Source organism: Meleagris gallopavo, chromosome 3 (assembly GCF_905368555.1).
Source record: "Meleagris gallopavo chromosome 3, MGAL_WU_HG_1.1, whole genome shotgun sequence".
NCBI classification, from domain to species: domain Eukaryota; kingdom Metazoa; phylum Chordata; class Aves; order Galliformes; family Phasianidae; genus Meleagris; species Meleagris gallopavo.
In genome coordinates, this window is record NC_139406.1 from 43,849,178 (window position 1) to 43,876,065 (window position 26,888).

Sequence of the window (26,888 nt, forward strand, 5' to 3'; positions counted from 1 at the left end):
GTAGTCTCTAAGGTCTTAGCCACTTGCCTAACCAAAACACAAAGCATATGGGGAAAAAAAACGGGGGCTGAAATAAAAAAAACAGCAATTCTATACTTTGATTGTTTAGTCTGTGTGGTTGAAAGAACATGAGTGTATGGATAAGAGAGCAGGAGTTGGAAGACTGGTGCTATTACTTGGAAGTGTTAACAATGTTAAAGGGCCCCCATCTGCATGTGTAGAGCAATACTCTTAGGTCTATACACATTTAGGTCTCTTTTAAAATCATAGAATCATAAAATCACTGAATGGCTTGGGTTGGAAAGGATCTCAGAGGTCATCCAGTTCCAGCCCCCTGTTGCAGGCAGGTTTGCCAACTACTAAATCAGGAACTAAATCAAGTTGAGCAGGTTCCATCCAACCTGGCCTTGAACATCTCCAGGGATGGGGCAACCACAACTTCTCTGGGCAAAATCTTGCATTCATTTTTGTTTTCTCTATATCTGTACATGTAGATGGTGCAGGACCTGGTCCATGGGCATTGCACCTAGTGCTGTGCGTACTAGGCTGAACAGCCTTATTCCTAAAAGCTTCTCCAAAAACTTGGAGCTACTCAGAGCTTGCCATCTCCCCAAGGCCTGAGATTAGGCTGCAGCACATGGTGCACAAAATGGCCTGGACGGAACTAGATTCATGAAACCTTTCACAACTGCGACTTGTTGTTATCCTGCTTTCATTTCTACTCATGTAGATACAACGAAAACAATTATTATTTTTTTTTTCAGTGCCCACATTTCTCTGCTCTGGTACAGCTTTTGGTATATCGATGAAAAGACCTCAGATTTCTCTGTCCTCACTCACAGAACAAGCTTTCAAAACCATGGGAAATCCAAGAAGCACTGGTGTACCACGAAAGGGTCTGACATATAGAGAAGGGATAGACCTCCAGTTCATGCCAACAGCACTAAAAGCATGGCAGTGGCAAAGTGCTTTCTCTTGGTCAATCATCAAGTGATTGCTACAGATGGGTAAACATAACTTCCATTCAACCAAGAACAGCTCAGCTGAGTCTGGAATCACTTCTGCCCAAGAAGCCATGGTGTCTTGCAGAGCAGTACTTCCCAGAGATCTGAGTACCAAGGCTAAGACTTGACTTTAAGACTCACGGTAAGTGGTTCTGATTACTTTTTAAAAGTTCACTAATTTTGTATACCCCAGATGGATTCATTCACATTTTATACAAGGTGCATAGCTGCCTTGTAAAAGAAGGACAGATCTCTTTTTCCCCTGCTTTAGCTCCAGGCCTCTTCACTAAGTACACACTAAGAGAAAGTTTTCTGGTAGGTAAGGTAAACCTTTTCTCTTGCCTTTCACAGAAATGGTGAAGAATAAAGCACATCTTGCTGAAGTCATTGAAAAAAAAAAAATTCATTCTAAAGTAGAGACCCCTGGCTAAGACAGCTCAGACGATCATAAACTAGTGGGGGAAAAAAGTTTCCCACAAGGAACATCATACAAGCTCAACGACTGCAATTCAGGAGAAGCATATGCTCAAGTTCAACACATCTTTTAGCTTCAGTTCCTAAATGTATATGATGAGATCACTTGAGCTGAAATTATTATAAAAACTTCTGTGGGCCAATGTTCCCTGAATGCAGACACAGGCAGCAAAAATTTCTTACAATGCCAGGGCCTTTCCAAACAGATGTTTTATTTTAGTTTTACAAAACCAAGCTGTTTAATCTTGTGACACAATCTACGGTTTATACTTAAAAGGATTTGGCATAGATATATATATGTGTATGTATATAATATATACAAACACGTATATGAACAGACACATACTTAAAACAGTTAAGGAATTTTAACACGAGCATTCACATGCAGGAGAGAAATACTACCAGGAGAATATCATATAGTTGTTATGATAAACTCTACCCCACACTATTTAGTGTTTCTTCATCTGCAACTGTTTACCAAGTGCCCCTCATCAGCAGATAAATATTTCTTCATAAAAAAAGCTTATAAAACTTCTCTTGTTAGCACATCTCTCTAAGTGTTAACTGTCACCATATCTCTGAGGGTGTTACTTCCCTATATCATCAGAATAAAATGTTTTTTGCCTATGACTGTTTTGAATTGTCTGAGTGTCTGAGACTGTTTAGCTAAATTGTGGTTTCTTCGACTTCAGCAGCGAGTGTCAGTCTTTTAATCAAAAGCTTCTGTCATGCAAGAGGTCAGGCCAGACCAAGGGCTCCCCTGTGTCTTGGTCGGAGACCCCCTCTTCATCAGAGAAAGAAGGACCCCCAGCTCCTAAAACATAATAGCAAGCCATGACAAGAGATTGGAGGTATGAAAGCAAAGGACCAGTGAGGGCTCCATCCCCTCCTAAAGTTGATGTGTTTAAAATTGTAGTCTTTGTCCTTTCAGTATGAAATTAAAAAAAGTTTTCTTTATTGTTGTAACAGGGGAAAACTACCTTCAAAGCTTCCATCTCCACTATTATTATTCATACCTTATGGAGGTAAGACACAAAGCATGTATTCAATCATAAGCCTTTGAAAATGAATACTTAAAACCAGTTCATACCTAAAACAGCCCTTTCTCAACCTCAAGATGGCATAAAAGTGGATTAGAGAATCCTGACTGTTAACATAAAGGATCAAAATGTTCACATTTTTTCTAAAACTATTGTTTTTTACAGACGGTGTCACATTCTGTGTCAAATGCAACATGTTTTGAACGTAGTCCATCAGATCTCATGCTCAAGCTTGAACCCTTAGCAGTTCACCCACAGTTGAGGTGATCTCTCTCAAACATGCAAACACCAATACAGCAACAGTGAAAGTTGAGGAGAGGGCTCCCTTTCTGCTCCAAACAAATATTTCTTTGCTATTCCATCAAACCAGGCATAATCAAAAATTTCTACAACAGCCTTAGGGAATATCTCCTCTTTTACTTTCCTTTTAGTAGGAATAAATGTCCTGCTTAACTTGCAAATTATTTTAGAAGCATTTAATTTGTGGTAGTTTAAATTTTTCATGAGCACACCTTTCAAAGTCAGATTCTGAAAAGTTTTGAAAGAAATTTAAGTATGTCTGTGAGATTTATGATTAAATAAGGCCCACAGAAATTAAATTAGATAACTAGCACAATGCTAGTTCATGGCTGAGCTAGTACTGGAACTTGAGAGTCCTGCTTCTGAGTTCTCTGAAGTTAGATTGCAATGATTTGGAAAGATAGACATCTTGGACTCCCAGAGGAAAGTGCTGCAGACAACATAAATCACTGTCAGAAGTGGGTGAGATTCCACTGAAGTCATGCCAGGGATGAGTTGAGCAATTCATCTTCAAAGAAGTTTGTTGCATCTTATCTCCAGGAAGATATTAATGATATTAATGGCACATTTACGCAATGTAAGTTTCAACATGTAAATTACCTTTATTAAGACATTTCTTTTAGTTGTTTGCACTTGCTTGCAAACTGAACTATAAAGGAATTGTTACTAGCCTTACAACCCATCCCACTTCTGTTGAAACCAAAGATGAAACTCCTACCAGCTGCCATAGGAAGCTACTGAGCCATACAGCTGGACAAAACCTGGAACTATGTATGTAGTTGCAATGGTGTGCTTGGAAATCAAAAGAGCAAATAAAGAGATAATATTTTCATCATCACCATTAGGGCTGGTAAAAAGCAAGCTAATTGCTATCTTTAATTTAAGATCTGCTGTACATCTCTGGTTCCTGGCATACAAGTTATCTTGCCTATCATACCATAAAGCATTCCCAGTGCATGTACCTACGAAATTTCACCTGCAAATAAGGAATATACAGCTCCTCAGAGCAAACTTTTTTGCCGTCAAGATGCCCAAAACCAAGGATAAGCAAGCAGAATATTTGGAGAGCTCAGAAGTGGCTATAGACTCATGTCAGACAGGAATTAGATGAGTCATTACAGTTTGGTAACTGCTGACCAAGAAAGCATATAAGCAATCAAATTGCAGTTCTCTGGAGTTCTTGATTTCCCAATCTTGATGTTCAAGGGAGATGAGTCTGTGAGCCGTGCAACATATTGCAGAAGGCCCTTCACACTCAGCTGTGGCACCATCAGAAGACTTTTTAGCTGTGCCACTATGGTCAAAATATACAGGAATAAAAATAGGCAGTAGCTCAAAAAATTCACTCTGTTTTGCACTCTGGGAGTGAAAAGTTAATGAGTATCCACTGCTTGGATCTCTCTGTACTCTCCATCCAGGAAAATGAAAATTCATAGGGCATACCTGGCACATACACCTCAGTTTGACCCAAGGAATCTGTATGAATTTCACCCACTCCTCTTCCTTCCAAACAGCTCAATTCATTGCAGCCACTTTATTTCACATAAAGTGATGCTCAAAGGAAGAAAATTCTTCTCCCTTTACATATCAATACAGAGCTATTGATACGGCCGATGCTCTGTATCAGCTTCCTCAAGCTCTCGAAGATTAAATGTAAAAGTGAAAAAGCTGTCTGCCCCCCAATTCACAACAGAGGAACTCTATACAAAACATTCCCTCAAAAAAATCTCACAGAGTTTATCACACTTGCATGAGGAGCAGAGAGTTTTGTGTGTAGCCTTCCTCATTCTAGAAAATTACTATCAAATATATTTTTCCTTTCCCTAACACAATGGAGAACAGTTCAGTAATTAAACAGCAGCTGAAGGGGATATTTTTAGTAGCTTGATAGCTTTAAGATCGTTGGATTATCTGCCAGGAGTGAGCCGCACACAAGTGTGGTTATAATTGAAGGAGCTGTGATTATTCTGATGGGAAAAACAGCACCCCAGGTCACTTGTGCACAAGCGTTTAATTCATGTGCATGTGTGTTGTCACAGAGGAAGCACAGTGTGAGGGTCAGCATTCCTCACCTCATTTGCAGGTCACATCTTTGCTCCATTTTCCTCCTCAAGCATCACACACGCACACAGCCCCTTACTGCACAAGGCAATGGAGGTGTGAATATGTCTGTTTTGACAGGCATTTTCCATAATCCTCCACAGCTGCCTGTTACTGGCTGCTCAGAGGCTGCCAGGAGGCTGCAAGGAGGCTGAAGAAAAAGCTACCATATCCATGTGCCAGACTGCAGGTGGCACAGTTGGAGGGGGTAAACTCACATTAAGTATCCATGTTACAGAATTTGCTGCACTGCTGAGAAAAGTTGGTCCAAGCGATGTTGTCTATACTTGGTTTTGTCATCAGATCTTATACTCTCCATTCTTGTACCAAATAAAGAAATGGAAGACCAAAGAAACTGGCCAGAATTCAGCCAGCTGGTGTCTCTTCTCCTCTCCTCTCCTCTCCTCTCCTCTCCTCTCCTCTCCTCTCCTCTCCTCTCCTCTCCTCTCCTCTCCTCTCCTCTCCTCTCCTCTCCTCTCCTCTCCTCTCCTCTCCTCTCCTCTCTTCTCCTCTCCTCTCCTCTCCTCTCTTCTCCTCTCCTCTCCTCTCTTCTCCTCTTCTCTTCTTTTTATTATCCACAACTAATTTAGCCCACTGCTCTCCAAGAGCATCTGTTGGTAGTATTTTCTCAGCAGATAAGCGGTTTTCCTACAGAACCTGGCAGCTCTTAAGTAACCTTGAGAACACCTTGCAGCTGCAGACAAGCTTGTTGGAGAAGTTTAATTCAGGCAGTCAGCAATCTGGCTAGCTGCTCACAGGCTTAAAGAGTGCACACTTGGATAATGCACTATCCAGATGTTTCAAAGATTTTATATGTATATAAAATAGACATTTTACTTATATATAAGTACTATTTATGTTCATATGCTGCTCATATAAATATGTATATAACATACGTTTTACATTGATAAGTAGATGGAAATGATGGAAGGAATTCAAAACTTACTGCAGTTGATGGGGAATATCCTGAGAAAATGTATTTACCTTACTTATTAAACCATATTAATCCTTTCTACCTGTAGGTGAACTCCCACTCAGTTATACTTCATACTGTATATGCATTACTTTCAGTCTATGCAGCTCTCCACAGACTCATACATGTCTTTCACAGACAGAGAAACTGAGGCCTGGGAAAGCAAACAGCTCACACGAGTGTTGCACAACCAGCCAGGCATACCAGCTAGAAATGGTAACTCTCCCACCTCCAGTCATTTCATTTTTTTCCTTCTCCTTATTTTCAAATGACGTGGGAGAACATGCTTCTATGCTTTTCTTGAAGACAATGCCCTCAGTGGCTATGACAAACTTTGGTGAGGTCATGATTTGAAAGTGCATGGAAGCGGTATTCTTTTACCAAAAGACACTGCTTTGTGCCACACTGGGGGGAGCTTTGGAAAAAAATACACTTGTGCTTGAATATACACGAGCCAGGATCGTAAATATAAAATTTAGTTTGAAATCTGAATGAAAGTCAGCTTTATAATGAGCAAAGAAAAAAATGCCTGCCAGCCAAAGGGCCACTAGGAAAACCCAGGGGCATTCCGACACAAGGTTGTACTTCAAGCTTGAGTTTGTCCATTTGCACATCTAAGACATGTTGCAAGAGACCCATCACTAAATGCAAGTCCTGAACTAAACCACGACAGAAAATCTCCCACCTGGTCCCTCCATGCAATGGTCAGGACCACAAGGCTGCCTGGAGCTGGTTTGAGTTCCCACTCCTTCTCTGTGTGTGTGTTTTCTCCGCCAAGTGGAAAGGAAGACCATGGGCAGTGCTCTACAAGGAATGGAAATCCCATTTCCCAAATGGCTTTTTATTAACCCAGAGAAGCATTGGCCACAAAGGGACCATAAGGAGAATATAAACTAAGGAAGTGTCTCCCAGGTGCTATACAGGAGCTAGCTGTTACTTGAAAGTCTCATGTAAGCCTGGCGAGTCACATTAATCCATTTTTCAGTATGGAAATTAAATCTGTTTCTTTGGATAGTGTATAAAAAATTGCCAGAACTTCCATTTTCTTTCCATTTTAATCAAAATAAAAGTTTAATTTTATTCTGAGAAAATATAAGCAGTAATGAACAACGCTCTACTTGTGTTTAAATTTTTCCAGAAGTTTTCTTTTGTCTTCAGAAATGGAAACAGCCACTGCTCCAGTCAGTTGCACAACTCTGCAGAGCGAGAAGATATACGGAGAGCATTTTTGTCCAGACCATAACAAATTTTCAATTGGCTGGTTTGGCCATTGCTTTTTTTTTTTTTTCCTCAAGTCACAACATCAGAAAGCCACTGTGAGAACAATAGAACACATACTGTGTACAAAGGCATTTTTACTAGATTGGTTTTTGTGACATTTGAATGCCATGAATGAATGAAATCAGCAGTGCTGGGGAGAATGAGGATGGCTTCTAAAGCATAAATGCAATTAAAAAATACCTTCAGCCCCCATTTTCCTTGCTTCCAGATGAATACTGCCAGCATGCAAGCATTAGCTGTTCCAGTTGGCACTGCCAGCAGCCTTCTCTAGTGCAGGATCCAGCTCTCAGCACAGGCAATGGAAAGACTCCTACTGGGTTGACTGGAGCTGCAGCAAGCCCCAAGGCTCTGGTTGCAGGAAGAGTCCCACAAAACTGTCTATGCTCTGAGCAATCCAATCACAAGCACATTTCAAGTGCCAAGAACAAGTGAAGATATGAAGAAGGGAGCATGTTTGAGTCCTTTGCTTCTTTGTTTGATTTCCCTCTCTCATATTGCCTGAGATCTGCAGGGTCTGCTCTTCATGTTGTGTTGTTGTTTTTTTTTCACATTCTTATTACCATCTACTTTTCAAACTGCTCTAGGAAAACTGAAAAGAAAAAAAACTGCTTCAGAGAGCCGCATTTTTGTGATTTTTGTGAAACCGGTGCTCTCTCAAGCAAGCCTCTTCTAGCACACAGGTTTTGTATGGTGTGCATGTGTATAAGTGCATGTCTCTGCATGTACCTAAAAATTAAAAATGTATGCTTAAAAAGGAGGAAAAAAAGTCTATAAAGGCCACAAGACCTTCATTTTCACTGTCTGGACTACATTTACTGTGCCTATTTCTTGCTAACAGACCTTCAGTGTGCCTTATACGACTAAAACAAAATCATTCCCAAAGTGCACTTCTCAGGCACTGTGCCTACCTAAACAAGGAGGAGCAACAGAGCACAGACCTCTGAGGCAACCTGCACTACCTCACAGATGAGTCTCGCCCTCAGAGCCACAGTTTGAAGGTGAGCATCACCACAGGCACAGGCCTGAGAAACTAAAAACAGACTTGGTGTCCTTTAAAATAATCGTTATGTTCCACAGGCTCCACTGAAGATCAAGCAGCCAGAGGGGAAAGGTGAAACACTCTGCACAACTCTGTGACCAGACATTTAGAAAATACTGCCAAAGGCTCTGTCAGTTCTTTTTGGTTCTTTTTGTTAACAAAGAATGGGAGGAAAAAAAAAGAAACGGGTTATACATATTATTCAAAAACACAAAAATAATAGATGCAGTAACTGATAGAGCCTGCTAAATCCCACAAAATATAGGTTCTTCAGTCCAGCTTGAATGAAGAAACAAACTGTTTTACACTGTAGAACAGTTCAACTTTCCCTCAAATAGCCAAAGCCAAAATAAGATGTCATATAGTGTATTTCTATGTATCATAGAATCATAGACTCATAGAATGGCCTGGGCTGAAAAGGACCTCAAAGATAATCTAGTTTCAACTCCCCTGCCATGGGTAGGGTTGCCATGCACTAGACCAGGCTGCCCAGAGCCACATCTAGCCTTGATCAGACAAGCTGTAGGCTGAACTTGCGAATTTCAACTTCAGCTGGGCATGTAGCAAAACCTCTCTCCAAATCTTCACTTGTTCTGATGAACTTGTCATGGGCAATCCACAAACAGAAACCTCACAGACTTCTGACTTTTTGTGAACCAGTCACTCCATTCTTTTCCAATAAATCTTTACATCCCATTCCTTTGCCACATTCAAAAGATCATACTGTCTTTTAAAAAAAAGTAATTTAGCCATTGGCTAATCACAGCTGTGGCACTGCCAAAGCATTACAGAGTGAAAGGGTGCTACCCCATTCCATTTTTCTGGAGCTCGTGAGCCCCACTCTTTCCCTTTAAAAGTCTTTCACCAGAAGACTGGCATTGGCTGTCAGCTAATCAGCCTGCACCTTAGCTAGACAAGCTCCATGCAGATACGCCTAGGTCTTTTGAGTGTCATGCAACAAACCTGACAAATTAGTTTTCTTTCTATTTTAATACTTTTGTAGAGAGCCTCAGCCCCAAAGCACACTTTCCATCAGGTTAGTTTCCTAAATGACCACTTTCTGCCCATTTTCTGCTGACTTCCTTTTTTAAATGCTTTTGCCCCTGCGTTATTTTTGAGAATATAGAACCACAGAATCATTAAGATTAGAAAAGACCTTTAAGATTGTTTAGTCCAACTGTCAGTGTGGCTGAGATGTCTTTGTAAACGATATTACTTTATACACACATTAAGCACAGACCCTACCCCAGGAGCCTAAGTTCACAAAGTCATGGTTGGATTGGTTAATATAATTTTTAATGGGCATGGATGTGACATGCTGCTTAGATCAAAGTGCAAGGAGCTGTTATTTGTCACTGCTTCCTGTTACAGCAACAGTAAATGCAGAGCAGGGGCACAGTAATGAAACAAGTAGAAGTAAGCTGGGCACACTATCAAAAAAATATTGTGCATCAGTTTGAAAAATCCCATGTCCTTAAAATATCAGAAAATAAAAAAGGTGAGTAAAAGACAAAGTATAGTCTGTGTTGTTTTTGGAAAGTTCTGCTGTGCCTGGGTCCACTGGGTATTGATTTCATTTCATTTCATTACCACATCTGAAGCCGTGCTGATAGTAAATCACAAGCGGGGCCTAATTTACAAAGTTGGCTGGTGGAACAGTAAAGTTATTCCCCTTTCTGCTTATGAGAAGCTGTTAGTGATGCTGCCGGGGGGAGGATGTCCCTTCCCAGGGGACAAATCTCACACTTCTTGGACAGATGATTTTTCGCAGGCTCATCCTGCACATCATTTTGTTGCTTGATTCAAAGATGACAGAATAGGTTATGTTCACAGGAAAAAAGCCTCCCCTTCAGGATGTTGCTACTTTGATATAATTACAGTTCAAAACTGCTCACTTTTCATTACTGTTCACAGTGGCATTGGCTACCTCTTACATCCTGGGTGGGCATTTATGTTATCTCCTTCTGACTTGCTGCTTCCTCAGGTGAGGTGGTAGACTAGATACATTGAGGGACCCTACAAGAACATGGCTTTGAAAGGTCACCTAAACAACTAGCATTAGCACAGGGCTTACATTAAGAAAGCCTTCCTACACAGCTGCCAAACAAGCAAGACTCTTTGAGCTGGCTGCTTCTCAATAGGCAAGACCTCCCTAAAGCCATCCACTGCTCAGCCCACCCATGGGGTGGCTCACTTTCCCATATGCACTACCTTCCACAATACACAGAATCATAGAATGGCTTGAGTTGGAAGGGACCTCAAAGATCATGTAGTTTCAACCCCTCTGCTATGGGCAGGGTTGCCACTCACCAAATCAGACAGCTGATCAGAGTGCCCTGGGCCCCATCCATCCTGACTTTGAACACCTTCACAACTTCTCTGGGCAGCCTGTTCCAGCACCATGTGTTACCATGTACTCATGTCCTGGTATTACTGGTTGGTAGCCCAGCATTATCTCACCCATCATTCTGGCAAAATCTTCTGTTAGCAGAGGCAACCAGTATGCATATACATGATGTGCTTCAAGAGTTCCCAAGACTCATAAATGCAGATGCTTGTACTGCATCTAAGTGAACATCACCTGCCTTCTTTGGCCACTGAATCAGTTTCCCCTTTCAGAACCTGCAGATAAAGAAAATCTACTTTGATGTCTCAGCCACTACCAGATTGTTACAGGCAGCAAAATTAGTTGTCCAGGGTTAATCTTGATCCTCTCTTAAAAACAGCCAAGTACACAAACAATTTTTCCAACCGCATTAGGTCTACAGCATGAATTGTTCCTTCATACACACAGCTGACAAACACTTCTGTGGCAGCTACAGGAATGGGTTGAAGATGAGCAAGAAACATTGGGGAAGGGTATTTTCATGGCCATAGCCAGCTTTACTTGCATTCTGGGGCACCTATCTCGAGAAGGAGGTTATTCTCCTTTGTGCATCTCTCACCAGGTCATTGACCAGATATCTACCCACTATAGCCTTGTAAAGACCACCACCAGGTGCTCTGGAAACTGTACCTTCTGACCTGAAAAACATTTGTTTGAAGGAACAAGTGTAACTCTGAGAATCCAAAGCACCAGAGCTCGCATTCTGACTCACCACTACTTGTTTCTGTCTCAGCTTCCTCTCTGTATAAGCGAGGAAGATTAAATTTATTCTTCTGGAAAGAGTCATTGTTGTTTGTGTTTCTTTTTAATCACTCAGCGTGTAAACACTTCAGCTTAAACCATTCAAAACTCGGTTACATTGATTTTCTCAAAATTTTCCAATTTGTTACACGTTCTTTGTCATGGGACACTACAGCTGAGCCCATGGACACAAACAAAAACTGGAAAATACGATGTTTGTGAGCAGCGGGCTGTGTAAAATAAAGCCCTGCATTCAAACTCAGGCACAAGTTGTCAACACATACAACTCTTAAGAACATGTGTTTGAATGACCAGGACATAAGACTCGGGGTGACTGAGGTCCCTGTGTTTGCTCAGCCCAGAGCAGAGGAGCTGAGGGGAGGCCTGACGGTGGCTGCAGCTCCTCTCAGGGAGCGGAGGGGCAGCGCTGAGCTCTGCTCTGTGTGACAGCGACAGGGCCCAAGGGAACGGCATGGAGCTGTGTCAGGGGAGGGCAGCTGGGGGTTGGGGACAGGTGCTTCACCACAGGGCGGTGGGCACGGAACGGGCTGCTCAGTGGTCATGGCCCCAAGTACCAGAATTCAAGAAGCGTTTGGACACTGCTCTCAGGCATAGGGTTAGGATTTTGGGTGCTCTGTGTATAGATGGGAGTTGGATTCGATGGTCCTTGTGGGTCCCTTCCAACTCACGATGTGCTGTGATCCTACGGCCATGGGAAAACGCACAGAGTGCAACATCAAAGGCGGCAACTCAGACGCCTGTTCTTTAAAATGTCTAATTGATATGGAGAACCGCGGCCAAAACGATTCCACTCCTCGAGTTCTGTCCCCCTTCCCACAGCCGCACCGTACCTGCCGAGAACCTCCCGGACCGCCCCAACACCGTCCGGCCCCCCCGCACGTAGCCTCCCCCGCCCCGACCCGCCCCCGCCCGGCGGCGGACACCCCACGGGCCGCCCCTCCAGCCCGCCCTCCTCTCCTCCCGGCGGCGGCAGCGCGGGAGTCCCCACCTCCCGACCCCTCCTCCTCCCGCTGGAAGGGGAAATATGAAGCGGAGCCGCCGCCGCGCTTCGTGGATACGGGTGAGGACGCGGCGAGTGGAGCCCGATCTCAGGAGCGAGGGACGGGTTCCCGAAGGAGAGGCGGTGTGTCCCGGCCGCCCTGCCGCCCCGCCAGCCGCCCGCCCCCTAGCGCCGGCCATGGGCTGCCCGGCCCGGCGCTGAGCGCGGCACGGCCCGCTGTGCGTGCTGGCGGCCCGGGCACGGAGCGCGGAGATGTCCGTCCCGTACGGCAGCCTGATGCGGTACCTGTTCCCGGCCCTGCTGCTGCACGGTGAGTGCGGGGAGCCCGGCGGTTCCTCCGGTGGGGACGGGACGCGGCTGGTGCTCTCGTCCTGCGGCGTGGGTCCGGCTGAGGGGTAGGAGCGCAGCCACGCGGAGGTCGCCCGCTTCGCCTCGGGGGTGAATAAAACTTCGGAGCAGCGGGGTGTGGCGAAGCCATAGGGCGAGCGGCCGTGCCTCTGTCCTGCTCGGCTGGGCACCTTGCGTGCCCGTGGCTTTGGGATGGAGAGGCTGGACGGGCAGCTGGCACAGCCGTGGGAGTTGCCAGGAGAATGTCCGACCTGCCGGACCATGCCTCACCTGCGGCCGAGAAGGAGGCTTGTGGCCGGGAGGTGCTCGCTGCGGCGTTTGCCGGCATAGGGCACCGGGGGCTCGGGGTGACACTGCCCGCTGTTCTGCTGAGCCACGGACTGATGTGTCTCCAAACCTCAGGCAGGCAAAAGTTTGGTGCCTAACGTATTTAAACTTGTGTGTGCTACGTGCAGCGCGTACATCTAGCATGTTTGTCTAGAATCCCGATGTTCTTCAAGAGCGACTTCTGAAAGGCAGCCTATTTAATTAGCTGCCTCGGTATGTCTAACATTTGGCAGCCAGATTTGAGAAATCCAGGCGAGATATCGTTCTCCAAGAGTGACTCAAGCTCCTCAAGTCACAGCATCGTTTTGAAGCACATTCTGAACGCGAGAGTACTTTGTAGCATCCAGACTACTTCAGTTAAATTTTCTAGGACCCTGAGGTGGCTTGTAAAAAGAGGAATTTGCTTTAGCTGTTAGTATGCAAGTAACCTACATGGATTGAGGGTGAGATCTGTGAGCGGGGATAAGGGTTTCAGAGCTATTCCTGGGATTGATTTTGTGGAGCAGGGATTGCCTCTCTCTGTGTTTGTACAAGTGCTAAGCACACAGATGGTATTCAATAAATAATAAAGAGCATGGACTTCTGATTGTGTATTTTGTTTCGAGAGACAAAGAGCAAAAGACCTTGTTCCCCAAGAGGGAGCTTTATACCCTTCTCACAGCTCAGCAATGAAATCCAGAGAGAGCATAAATGTGTTTAGTTAAGCCAGACCCACTGGGACGCCAAAGGTGTTTCTTAAAACTCTTGTGATCCGAGATGTAAGAGTGAAAATGGGAGGCTTGGAGTTAGAGGGTAAGGAGAGGAGGTGTAATTACAGGGTTGGACTCCCTGGCTCATCTGCTTGGAATTACAGAGCAGTGCTGAACCCTGGCTGGAGCGGGAAACAAATCAAGGCTGATGATCAGATCAAAACAGCAGCTGCCAAAAGAGCATGAAGTAGGAAAATAGTCTATTTTTTCCATCTGTGGTTATGTTTCAGCAAAAGTATACCTATATTCTTGCAGAATGATGCAGCTTGGTGGCTTGTGTGTAAACATCTACACCTCAGTGAAGTAGCAGTTCACAGGATCTGAGCTTCAAGCGTGGGGAAGTTGCCACCCTTAAAACCTTGAAAATGCCATTGGTATCATACAGTGGACTAAAGTTCAGCTAGTCTGTATGCACTTACCCTGTTAGCTTTAACTTTGCCTGAAGCTTTCTCTGTGTGCCGTGGAGTCAGTAGGAGCATCCTTCAGCCAGTGGCCAGCCTGAGCTGGTGATGTATAAGAACAGGCAGTCCCAGGGGATTGCAGCACTAAGCCTCTTTACACCATGTCATGTTGTCTTTAAAGTTTCTATTGCACCTGGCAAATTAAGGGTTAAAAGTGAGCGAGAGGGTGTGTGTGTGTGTATTTAGGATTTAAAGCTTTATAAAGCAAGTTAGAATGTCCTGTAAGACTAAAGCTTATGCTTTCATTATGTTAAGAAATGCCTACTTTAACATTGCTGAATTACTATTTGGAAAAACTTGTGTTCCTTAGTCAAAATAAAACCTGTGCAATATCATAAGAGGTTTGCAGCTGGAAGTTGTCCATTATCGCTGTTTTCTTTGGTTAGAGAGAAAGCCACAGAAGTTTCAGATGTCAAAAGCTAAGATTGTTCAGCTCCGGAAAACCTGATTAATAAGAGTCAACTCCAAGAGGGTTCAAAACAAATTTGGCTAATTTCTTTTGGAAACGTAAACTTTTTTTTAACAAGTACAGATGCTGAGAAGAAACTTTAGCTTATTTCTGATTATGTTACTGCTAGAATAGTGAATTAGAAACCCTAACTAAAACAATTTGTTGATAACATCATGGGAATAGCCTAATAAAGATGAAGACAGGACTGCTAGACTTTTCAGAGCAAAACTGTTTATGCCTTTAAAAGTTCACTGGCAATATCGTTTAAAGTAGTGTTTCATTTCAAAACCTGTTTATGGAAAATAAGTAAGTGTATACGATGTAAATACCCATGTCTGTAAAATGGACCAGAATTGCAGTCCGTGCTAGAGGCTATGAGGTCTGTTCCCTCTGTAACATGCTTCATTTGGCAATCTGGAAGACAATGAATAAAAGAATAAAGGGGGGAGTTTGCAGGAAGAGATAGATTAAGTTTTATTCACAGTTTCATCAGCGTAAATTTGATTTCACCCATCCTCCGTGGCTTGGCTGTGGGCTTGCAGTGGGAGGAGATGGTGGTGGTGAGCAATCTTTGCGCTCTGTAGTGTATGTAGGAGACAGGCTGGTGAGCGATGGAGCCCAAAACTGGCACGCAGCGTGCTGATGCCAAGCATGCCCAGCAGTTTAGAACAGTAATGTTTCATTTATGGACGCAGTGCTCTAAGTAGGGCTGCTGGCGGGTGCGGTGGCCCATGGCAAGCTGGTTAGCGCTCCTTGTGCGGACGCAAGGCCCACCTGAACAAACAGCCGCACCGTGTGTGGAGGACGGCAGTGTGCAGATGTCCGTGATGGAGACCAGATGTCGGCTTCAAAGGGGGCGAGACCCAACTACTGTCGAGGTTAGATTGCACTTCGGCACAGGGCTGCCCCGCATGGAGGTGGGCTTTAATTAACCCTTTGTGACTCTGGAGGAAAGCATGTCCACCGGGCAGAGGTGGCTTTACTCTTGGCGTTGGGAGCTGCGGGGATCTGAATTAAGAGCCAGGCTCGCACTTAGCAGAGCTTCCCTGCTACGTGCTGGGTCCTCTGATCTCCTCCAAGCAAAGACAGGGCTGTAAGATAGCAGAGAATCTGAGCCGGAGGCAGCTAGCCTTAAGGAGCTTCATTCTAGCTCTGCCTTCTAAGGACATTTCATCTCCCTCCAGGCTCTTTCACGCTCTGCAGTGCTTCTTTCCCTCCGTGAGGGCGCGAGGCTCTTTGGCAGCTGTGCCTGCAAGCCCTGCGTGCACAGGAACATCAGCGGATACCTGTTAAGGGAAGTCATTGTCCTGTCTGCTTTTATGACCAGGAAATTCAGCTTTCCTTTCCCAGCCCCTTTGTTCTCAGCAGCTAATTTAGGTCCTGATGCTGTGAGAGGACCGTTTGAAGTTCTGAGTGCAGAGAAAACACTGGTAAACACAGACAGCGGCTTGGTAACAGGACATTATATTCCCCAATGTAATTACACAAGTTTGCACTGCAGCCGAAGGCCTGTCACGAGCATTATCTAGCACTCTCCCACATCAAGAAAGAGAGTAATCCAAATGTGTATTTATTTAATTGCGCAGGGCGACTGCCCAGATAAGGAGAGCTATAAACTTAATCCTGCCAATTATCCTTTATCTGTGGTAAAGTTTTTAATGTTTCAAACAAGTTCGAACTTGAAAAGGGCTTGGAGCAGAGCTGCAGCCTGCATGTTCAAATGTCATTGTGTGTTTTGCACTTGGACTACCACTTGAGATTGTTTTTAATTTGTAGCAGAATGGTGTTCTTCTAGACTTTCCAGGGCTATAAATGAAAGTCCAAGTGGTTCCTCTTGAGCAATCCCAATCTAAATCCAGTTTTTAGTCCTACTTGTTGTTAACGTTTATCCTCCCGTTGAGTCAAAGGTGAGCCTGCTGAAGGTGTAGTAGCTAGGAACCCATGTTTTGAAGTGCTCCATTTGGCCATATTTGAAGCCATGGTTTCCATTCTGATAGAGGTGTTTGTTAATTAAACTGATTTAAATCTAAAAGTTTAACCTTTAAGATTATTCAAACTATACTTTTGCAATCTTGCAAAGTTGAGAACAGAATTTGCCTGTGGTGTCTAGATATGAATTAAAAGATTAGAATTTGTGCTCAAGCACAACATTACTTACCATTATTGATGGCGCAATTGTACATTGCTTACATACTATTTTTCCAAAAACTGAGCCATTGAGTATAGCAGCTCACGGTTTTTTGCAGAAGTGTTTGTGAAGAACTTTTTGTAAGCAACTTCTGAAAGTTGGGTAACCAGCTGCCAGCAGATCACCCTTTCGAGATTGGTATTTTACTCGCAGCTATGTGCAGAAATCTTTGAAGAACTTGAAAGTAACCCATCTTACCTTCCAATTATTTTTATCTGCAGTGGTTGTTCCCACATCAGATAGAGGTTTATGGGTGAACCCCAGAGCTTGAAGCCCCCGCCTTATCAGCACCTGGTGCAGTGGGTGCTGCCAGCTATGCATTCTCACCTGGCAGCTGCCCACACCTTGCTTTCCCACTCCGATGGTTGTTGGCTCTACCTCTCTAACACTTGATCTGTGGGGCACTGAAGGGGATTCCCAGCTGTGGGACAGAACTGCAGCACCTTGTGTACTGTCTTCGATTCAGACTTTGGTGCTAAAGCTGTATTGTGATCTATGCTGCTAGGTCTTGATTATGAAAGTGAAGTTGGTTATCAATGCATCAAAAATGCATCAAAAATGCATTTGTTGTTCTTTGTTTTGCTTTTCTAGGAAGCTCTGGAATTTTCTTTTTTCTTTTGGACTTGCTGCTGTGAATAGGCAGCCATCCTGGGGAGGCTGATACAATCTTATGGCCTGTGGTCACGGTGTAGCTGTAGGAAGTGTTAACTAGAGGCTTCACAAAAACGCTGCCATTAGCACCATGCAAAGAATGGGTTTTAAGTCTGTCACACTTTCGAATGATTAGATGGTGGACTGTCTTTTATGAATGTGCAAGATTCCTTCATTTCACATAAAAAAATTAAAAGTAAGTGTCAGACCTTGAGTCTGAAATACGTGGCTTATCATGGAGATTCTGAAGCCTATCATCTGTCTGTGCTATAGGGAATAGCAGAGCTGGATCCCTCTGAATGAAAGTTGTGGCTCCAAGTATGTTGCAACCATGCTTGGGCTCCAAAGTGGGCTTTTAAGAGCCGTTAAATTCTTTCCTCAATTTTGTGAAAGCACGTTTTAATCTTAAGCCTTCCAGCAATGTCGAACTTTGAACATCGCCAAATAGAACTTTTACAATGAATGCCATCATCCCCACGAGGCCTCAGTTTTGCAGAACACTTCACTGTGCACTGCCAAAAGGGAGCAGGGGATTCTGTACTGCTTTGAATTATCCACAGTGTGGAAATGCACAGGAGACAGTGTTCAGCTTCATGCCCTGCACAGAAAGTACATCACCATTCTTTGTGAGGGATTTTTAGGTAACACAAGTGAAGCTAGGGCACCTTTGACTGGAAGTCATACAAGCATATGTAGTTATAAACAAAAGCGTTGAAATCATGACTCAGTGAGGAAAAAGGCTCTGCTAAATTAAATATTTCCTTATGTCAGCAACACAAACATTGAAAAATGTAGTAAGCAAGGTAAGGGTCCCATCATTGCCTCTTAATCTTACACCATAATCTGTATTCTGATAGTCAGGTCCAATGTATGGGATGTTGCCTGGCATGTGTGTGTCTTCTGCATCTCTTCCTCAATCTCTACAGTCTTTTTTATGTTCTCATGCCTGTCTTGACTTAAGCTTCTTCCCATCATCATTTGTCACACTTTGATGGATGAATCCTGAGCACATGCTCGCTTCTCAGATACAGATCTCTGTGGCTGACAATGCAAATCTCCCATCCACTGGGTACAGTTTGTTGTTTGCAAGATAGAACTACATCCAGCTGTACTTCCAGGGAGGGCTAGAGGCCAGCTTGCTTTTAAGCAATATCAAAAAGACCCTGCATAATGTCACAGAAAGTTTGACTCCTTTTCAAAAACCCCTCTTTTCATTATTTCCTCCAGGGAATAATTGGCAGTGTATAATGTGGTTACCACATCTTCTCTTGTATGTACACATACAAGATGGTATCCTACTGCAGAAGGATTTTGCTTGCGGAAATTAAATGCCCAAATATGTTTAAATGAAAAAATCATTCATTTTCAAGCGCATCTGTATTCATGAATCATATGACGTGTTATGAAAAGCACAGCAGCCTAAAAGCAAAGTGCGTGATACATGTGCTTTGGAAAAAGTCACTTAAGTCACATTTCAAAACCTCCTCTTAATGGCAGATTGCAAATGCTTAACAATTCCAGGCAAAAATGTGAATTTTCAAAGGCTTTTTCAATGTGAGATAATTTCTTTGCAGAGACATCCTGATAGCTGTGTTTCTGTTGAAAGAGTAGTGACAGCTCTAGCATCCAGCAGGTACCTTGCAGGCGGTACCCTTTCTGACACAAAAGAGCCATGGGCAGAAGCACTCCATTAAAGAGAATGTGCTGAATTTTTCGAGTGTGTAGAGATGTAAGGATGGGAAAACTTGCTAAAGGAGAAGGTCTGAAACATTAGCTGTAGTTCATAACAACAGAAAGAGGTGTATGGCAAATTTCACCGGACCTGGCTGAACTTGTTCTTCCGGCAGCATGAGGGCCTGTGACATCAAGCCCATGCCCACAAGGTTTCAGATAGACCTGATAAGCTCAAGTTTTTGAGAGCTGAGTTCTGTTCCAGGTGAACTAGGCTGCCAAGAGATGCTGGCTTAGGGCCAAGAGGCTATGACCATGAAAGACTGATGAAAGACCTATCTGCTAAATCCTGCTTCTCAAAAGATTGTCAGATTCAGGAGAGCATCGTCCTAGTGTGACCATACTGCTTTGGAAGTGACCCTGCCATTTCTTGTTTTAGAACAACTGTTGTTTGATGCACAAGAGAGTCTGCTCAGTATTGCAAAAAGGCCTGAGAAGACTGGCTTTCAGAAAGAAAGAAGTACTGACCCTCTGAAAGTCCTTTAAGTGCATCTCAGATGGCATGCTCAGATATCAAAGCATCTCTCGTATTTATTACCCTTTAGAAAGGAAGGCCATAAATTCAGAAGGAAGAATTAGTGGTAAACTGCAACAAAGCTGCTAGATCTGCTAATAAAGACTGTGAAGTTGGATCCGTTAATCTCATTAAATCTCAAGATCATTCTGTGATAAGTACTGTTTACATTCAAGTATTTGTAGTCATGTTTCTGATCACTCTTTACTCTGCCTACTGGAAAACTCCTTGCCTTTGTTCAGTGTAGAAATTGCTCTTATGGGTGACGTGTATTTGTATTTCTAGCAGTGCCGTTTTCCGAGGTGTTAACCTAAGTTTATTCCAGAAGACATGAGACCTAGTCAACATCATGAGTCACTGACACAGTTTACTTTTAGCAATAGGAAATGGCAAAGCTTGGAAACAGCGTCTATCTAAAAATGAATAATGCTGGTTTTCTTGTAAGTTCTGCAGCAATACTGTGCACTGTGGGACTGAGCACAACCTTAACATCAGCCTGAATGACAGACCTTACATTTAGAGGCTGCTCTTCATGCCTCATATTTTGATATCTGCCTTGGGGAATACAGAGCAGGGTCTAGTTTGGTGGCTTGGACCGCATAGGGTGAGTGATACAAAAGAGCCCAGTTCTAGAGCCAAGTTGGGCAGGAAAGTCATCAAAAAAGACACGGCAAACCCTAACCCTTACCCCTAGGAGCACATGTCATTGAGCTTTCCCTCTCCCCAGACAGCCAGACTGGCTTCCAGTGCACACCCCATATTTTTTTCCTAGCCCAGAGGATTTAAATTCCTTTTGATAAAGTATTAACGGTTTCCCACCTGTTATGTAAGTTCATGTTTTTCATCTCTTAACCTCTAGATGCATGCTTTTCTTTTGATCCATGTTTTCCAACATATCGAAGAGCACTTGGTGCCTAAAAGAGTAAAGACGCATTCCTCCTGAAGCTACATATTCATTTTGTCCAATTAATATTGTGTAAAAAGATCGCTGGTGGGTTTTGTATGTATACATTACTAGAAACCAAAATTACTGTTTGACGGAGACAAAATTAGCTTTTGAAATTCCTTTTCTCCTTTAAAATAAAAATAGCAGGATCTGCCTCTAATTGACCACCTCAGTCATCAAAGAGGCTTCCTGTGTGCAGAGGCTTTGCTTTTAAGATCTGTTTTTCCCTTGGCTTTCAAGAGTAGTCTTTGTTTGCAAGTTTAGTATAGAAGCGTTCAAATTAGAGGGGGGCTGAAACCACAGTTTATGTCCAGATCTGGATGCAAGTTTCTGGGAATTCCAAGCCCAGATTTCTTATTGTCCTGACCAGAGATTAAAGAGGTGTCTGTAAAACTTAGCTCTAGAGCCACATCACTGGGCGTAGAAATGCAGCACTTAGGTTCAAGCCTTTGTGGAGTTATAGAGAAGAAGAGCATTGCATATTTTTTTTATTTTTCAAATGAGACAAGAAATGTAGCCTCTTCTTTCCCAGACACGTAATGTTGTGAACAAGTGTCATTCAACATGAGATGTTCACAACCACCTTTATCATGTTGAAGGCTCTCTTACTGGGATCACTGGATAATTTCTGCTTTTCTATTGCAGGGCTGGGAGAAGGCTCTGCTCTTCTTCATACGGACAGCAGGTCCCACCCCCGCTCCTTGGAGAAGAGTGCGTGGAGGGCTTTCAAGGAGTCACAGTGTCATCACATGCTGAAACACCTCCACAATGGGGCCCGCATCACTGTGCAAATGCCTCCCAATATAGAGGGACACTGGGTCTCTACCGGGTAAGGAAAGATCAAACGAGATGCTTGAGTGGTGTATGTGAAAGAGGAAAAGGAGAAGGAAATGAAGAAAGAAGGATGAAAATTTTTATATATATTTTTATATATATAACAAGCAGAGGAACTAATTTCTTTAATATGGTGATACTTCAAATTCCAAATGCTTTATAGTAAGTTTATGTATAAAAGAAGGAGCTGTGTTATGTTCATAGGAATAGCATACTATTCTTGATGAATCAATTTGTAGTCTGGATTTTAAACAGCAACTGTGAAATATCTTTAAATCTCTTTCTGAATAGGAAAGAGACCATCAAGTAGCCAAAATGCTTATTCAAATGTAACATTATACTATCTTAGACTGCATGCATTAGATCCGTTGAATGGATTCTTATTTTCAGAGTGTTTGTCTAGCACAAGTTAGTTTTCTTAGCAAAAGAAATTAAGAAGCTGTATTTCACCAGTTCTTTTCCTCTCCATACATAACTTTTAATTCAGAGAGCTATTTTGCTTGAATGTCTCAGCATGCAGTAGTTGCCCATATATTTCAAGTGAGTTGTAGTAGGAGAATCTTGGGTTTCAGCAGCTGCAGAAGCCAGTTCCCTATCCTGTTCTGTGGATATTTGGCATTTCACTTTCTGATGTTATCAGTGCTTTTGCTAAATCTACCATGCAAAAGAGAAGAATAGATGTTTAATAACCTGTGACTTTTTTCATAAAATTAGTCACATGGTAGTCATTAGACAAAAAGGAAACGTGAAATATGACGCAAAGTATTTAAACCTATGAGAAGTAAAACCTTAGATATATTACTGTAATAGCAGAGGAAATTCTTGGTGAATTGGCAGATCATAGTACCTAGTTCCTATTTACTTCATTTCAGAGGGGCATGAGTACCCAGATATCTCTGGACCCATGCAGTGTTGCTCATTCTTGTCACCTTGCTAAAATGTGCCACCTTGCTAAAATTTTGTTTCTGTCTTCCCACAGCTGTGAAGTCAGAGCAGGCCCAGAGTTCATCACAAGATCTTATAGATTCTATCACAATAATACATTTAAAGCTTATCAGTTTTACTATGGTGGCAATCGCTGCACTAACCCTATCTACACATTAGTTATACGTGGCAAAATTCGTCTCCGCCAAGCATCCTGGATCATCCGAGGGGGTACTGAAGCTGATTATCAGCTACGCAACATACAGATCATAAGCCACAATGAAGCAGTAGCCAAAAAATTAAGTGAGTTGGTCAACAATACATGTCCTGGATTTATACCAGAAGATAGTCCCTGGGAACAGGATGTGAGCTATGATTTGCTCAGAGAAGAGAATGGCTGTGAATGCACCAAGGCTCTGAATTTTGCCATGCATGAACTCCAGCTGATTCGCGTGGAGAAGCAGTATCTGCATCACAATTTAGATCACCTCGTGGAGGAGCTATTTCTTGGAGATATTCATACTGATGCAACCCAGAGGAGGTACTACCGACCCTCCAGTTACCAACCTCCTCTTCAAAATGCCAAGGTATGTATGTGTGTATGGCATCCTGTTAAGTTACTAGTGGCAAAGCTCACGTTATTCAGCTCCTCTGAATCAATGCACTAGTGTAATCTAAAGTGCAGATGTGGTTCTAAAATAAGAAATGGATGGTGGCTTTACAGATGATGCAGTCGTTTACAAAAAGATCACAGAGCATATTTCAGGAAAGTAGTACCTTTTGTGGTTTATGAGACTGCATCAAATGCATGAAAGGTAGTCTGATGAGCTAAAGCCAATAAAGGCCACTGTTAGTCTGAAGATGGTATCGAAGACCTCTTACAGAGGTGACTGGAGTTGCTGGCTAGGACTGTGGTTGAAGGCTAGCAGAAGAGAAGAGTTTGATGCGGGACTGAGAAACAGGCATCAGTGCATGCTTGTATAGCTGAAGGAGCATCGGGGGGAGAGGAAATCAGGTTGTATCAACACATGGAATTTGGGTGATCCATAATCTGAAGAGAAAAAGAGGAAACTGGATGGTAGAGACATGAAAGGGGCAGCAAGAAGGGGAAAAAACGGATGGACTGTGCAGGTCATGGATCCAGAAGCAGGCATACAAATTAATGAAATGAAAAACAGGTGAATTTAGAATGGGTCACTAATTCCATTTGATAATACAGTTTTCAGAGGAGCTTCAAAGTGCCTTCAGCTTCACTGGCAACCAATCAACTCATGGTAAGTTAAATAAAAATCAAACAGGAAGAGTAGGCATTGATGGCCTGTAGCAGGAGGTCTGTCTGTACATCTTTCCTGGTGACATTTCAAAGGAACGCAGCAATTGGAACCATATTGCAGGCTGCAGTTGCTATCAGTATGTTCCAGCTAGAGACTGCTGCAGGATCATTTCCAGCTAATGAGTTATCACCATTTTTAATCCTCTCACTGTGTAACTGGTTCAAACAGCAACTAGGCTTATCAGCAATAGCAGGAAACACAACAAAGGAAAGGAGAGTTTTGATGGGAAAGCCTTGGCTTTCCCTTCCATTCAAAACCACTCCGTCCACCCTTTGTTGTGTCTACCTCTTCTGAATAACAAATTTCAGTAGTTCAGGACTTTACGTGATCTGCCTTTAATTATTTTAAAAGCGTGTCCTGGTGATAATTTTAATTCACAGCCAGCTATGTCTCCATACAAACACTGCTGTCACTTTTTTCATTAAGTTTTCTTCAAGTGGCATGGGACGAATCTGCTTCTTGTTCATAAACATACATCTTCTCAAAATGGAGAGTTTTAGCAACAGTAGATGAACCACAGAATATTCCTCATCACAAATTCTGGATTTGGCAGTTTTAATTATCTAAAATTAATTCAAGTAAACACATCTACTTTCCCTTTGCTCATTTGGGATTGAAAGGTCTTTCCTAAATCTCTACATTAAAAAAAATCTGTAGAATCAGATTATCTGACTCCAGCTACATTACATCTGTTCAGCAAAAATGGTATATCTTTTTCTGACCATGTGAAACAGAGAAAAAAATCTTGATGTAGTATATCGAGGTGACTATATTTTCAGATCTGTCTGGTCAAGTTTAGTTACCCTGTTAGGGACTGATTGATGACCCAGTAAATGCCTACATTTCCACCTATTAGTAATTTCATTACAGTCACAACAATCAGGTGTACAACTGGTTTTATGCAAATAAGACATTTGTCCAGGTCTGAGCAATTTTAGGAGGTGCTGGTCACAGTTTTCCTGCCTGTCTTTATATTATCATAGAATCAAAAAGGTAGAATCTTTTTGCTTTTAAAATAATATTTCCTCTAAAGTGTAATGTTCAAATTAAAAGGATTAAATCTTGCCTAAGGAGGTCTGTTTCTCAAGCCACATTGACTGTATAAACCAAAAGATTTTACAGATATCTGAGAGCACTTGAAACTCTCATTTACACTCACAAAGCCCATTATCTCAAGCATGATATGATCCATTCTGACTTCAATGGACATTATGTGGAAGGTAAAAGCAGCCTCAGTCAGTGAGCTGTGGCAGCATGGGGGGGGCCTGTCTGAACCCCTGTGCATGCAGTTAGCTCACAGCCCTACATGTCACAATGGTCAGATCTTGTCCTGAGGTATGTGTGCACTGAAATCAGTGAAAACCTGTGAGGTGGATCGCAGAGGAGGCTCCCATATTATATGTTTACATGAACTGAGGGAGTAGAAGGGCATACAAGCCAATTGATATTCATGAATATCAATTATACATTGATATTCATGAAGTGCAGTTCTTCCTAGTAAGACTTTTGGTAGCCAATTCTTGGCAGGGCTGAATCTTGAGGCTGCCATTCATAAGGGCATTTATTTATTGGCTACAGGAAGTGCTGTTACTATAGAAAGCAAAAATTAACTCTGAGTACACCAACGTACACAAAAATTCCAGCTCTCCACGACATAAATTTCATGAAGTTTCATAAATGGAGGCCCCAGGTCCTGACTTCCAGACCTCTTTGTTCAGTTCTATCTTCTGGCAAGTTACTTTACCTCTGTTCCTCCTCAAGCATTTGTTTGCCCAGCCTGGTAGGCTCCTGCAGTATATGGTATTATATGTTCAGGGTCTGGATTGCTGGGACAACAGTCTCAGCTGGAGACTTCAGCTGCAAAGCGCAGGAAGGTTGAACATAGACTGAGTGTCCCACAGCGTAGGTTCTCTTCATAATTTGGTTGGGTTCATCTTGTTCTAATTCGGTGTGAAATTTGTTTTATCTAGAGAGAAGTTGCACTTGCTGGTAGTAGACATTCAGCACGGCACAAATAACAAATATCCTTAAAAATGAGCTTTCAAAGCAGCTAATATGAAGGACTTCTGGGTTTCAGCCTGTACCTAGCCATGAAGCTCTCTTTGCCAGCAGGACCTTAGCCTGACTGTGGGGCTGTGTTTGCTGGATGGAGAAAGAATAGTAACAGAGATGCTGGTTGGTTGGTTTTCTTTTTTTTCTTTTTTTTCTTTTTTTTCTTTTCTTTCTTTTCTTTCTTTTTTTTTTTTTTTAAAGCACAGGCAAACATACTGCTGGAAGGTTATAACCCTTCTTCTTTGAACTCCTTTCCTTTTCTAATTGTTGCTCCACTGGGACCCAGCTGAAAATGAGTTTAAATGCTAAATTGAGTTTAAAACTACAAGTCACAGACTCCTCTGGAAACTGGACACCATGAATAAATAGAAACGTTAAATCAACTTGTTTTTCTTTTAGGTTTTTGCAGTCATACCAAGAGGTTGGGGAGGCCAGGAAATTACTTCTGAAGTGAATCAGGTGTATTGTGTGGAATCTTTCATTTAAGGCTTTTTTCATTTCCTTTTTATTTATTTTTATTTTATACTTATAATAAAGACCTGCCTAAAATAAGCTAAGAGGATTCACGTTTTGAGTTAAATTTATAGTTAAGCCTCTATATAGAAGAAAGTTCCACCCCACTCAAGAGTTTACACAGCCTGTAAGTTGGATGCAGTAGCCACATTCATTACTTATGTGGTTGAAATGAATGGTAATTAAAAGCAAATGATTGCTGGATATGCTAGGAATGCCAAAGCCACATGATCCGGACTTTAAACAAATAGAATTGGACCGTCTCCAAACTCCTGCAGTGATTTCACCACATGGTGGTAAATCAAAAGGGCCGTCCAAAAACCAGACAGCTTTATGCTGAGCTACAAATCTGAATAATTTCACAGATTACCGTATCTCAAGTGTTCATATAAAATCAGGGAGCTTTTAAAAATATCTAATATGTCATCTCCTAAAGCTTTACAAATGCTCTTAGATAAGAGCATACCTTAAACAAATTCCTCTTGTAAAATACATGGAAGTTCCTA

General features: G+C 42.6%; 1 protein-coding gene across 1 annotated transcript in view; it reads left to right on the top strand.

Moving 5' to 3' along the window:
* Nucleotides 1-12,313: 12,313 nt before the first annotated feature.
* Nucleotides 12,314-26,888, top strand: part of APCDD1 (APC down-regulated 1) — a 30,731-nt gene continuing 16,156 nt past the window's right edge. Inside the window, exons 1-3 of the mRNA XM_085220766.1 lie at nucleotides 12,314-12,669; nucleotides 21,371-21,554; nucleotides 22,539-23,070. Of these exons, the coding sequence (XP_085076892.1) occupies nucleotides 12,612-12,669; nucleotides 21,371-21,554; nucleotides 22,539-23,070 (774 nt within the window). The 5' untranslated portion in view covers nucleotides 12,314-12,611. The remainder of the gene's footprint in view (nucleotides 12,670-21,370; nucleotides 21,555-22,538; nucleotides 23,071-26,888) is intronic.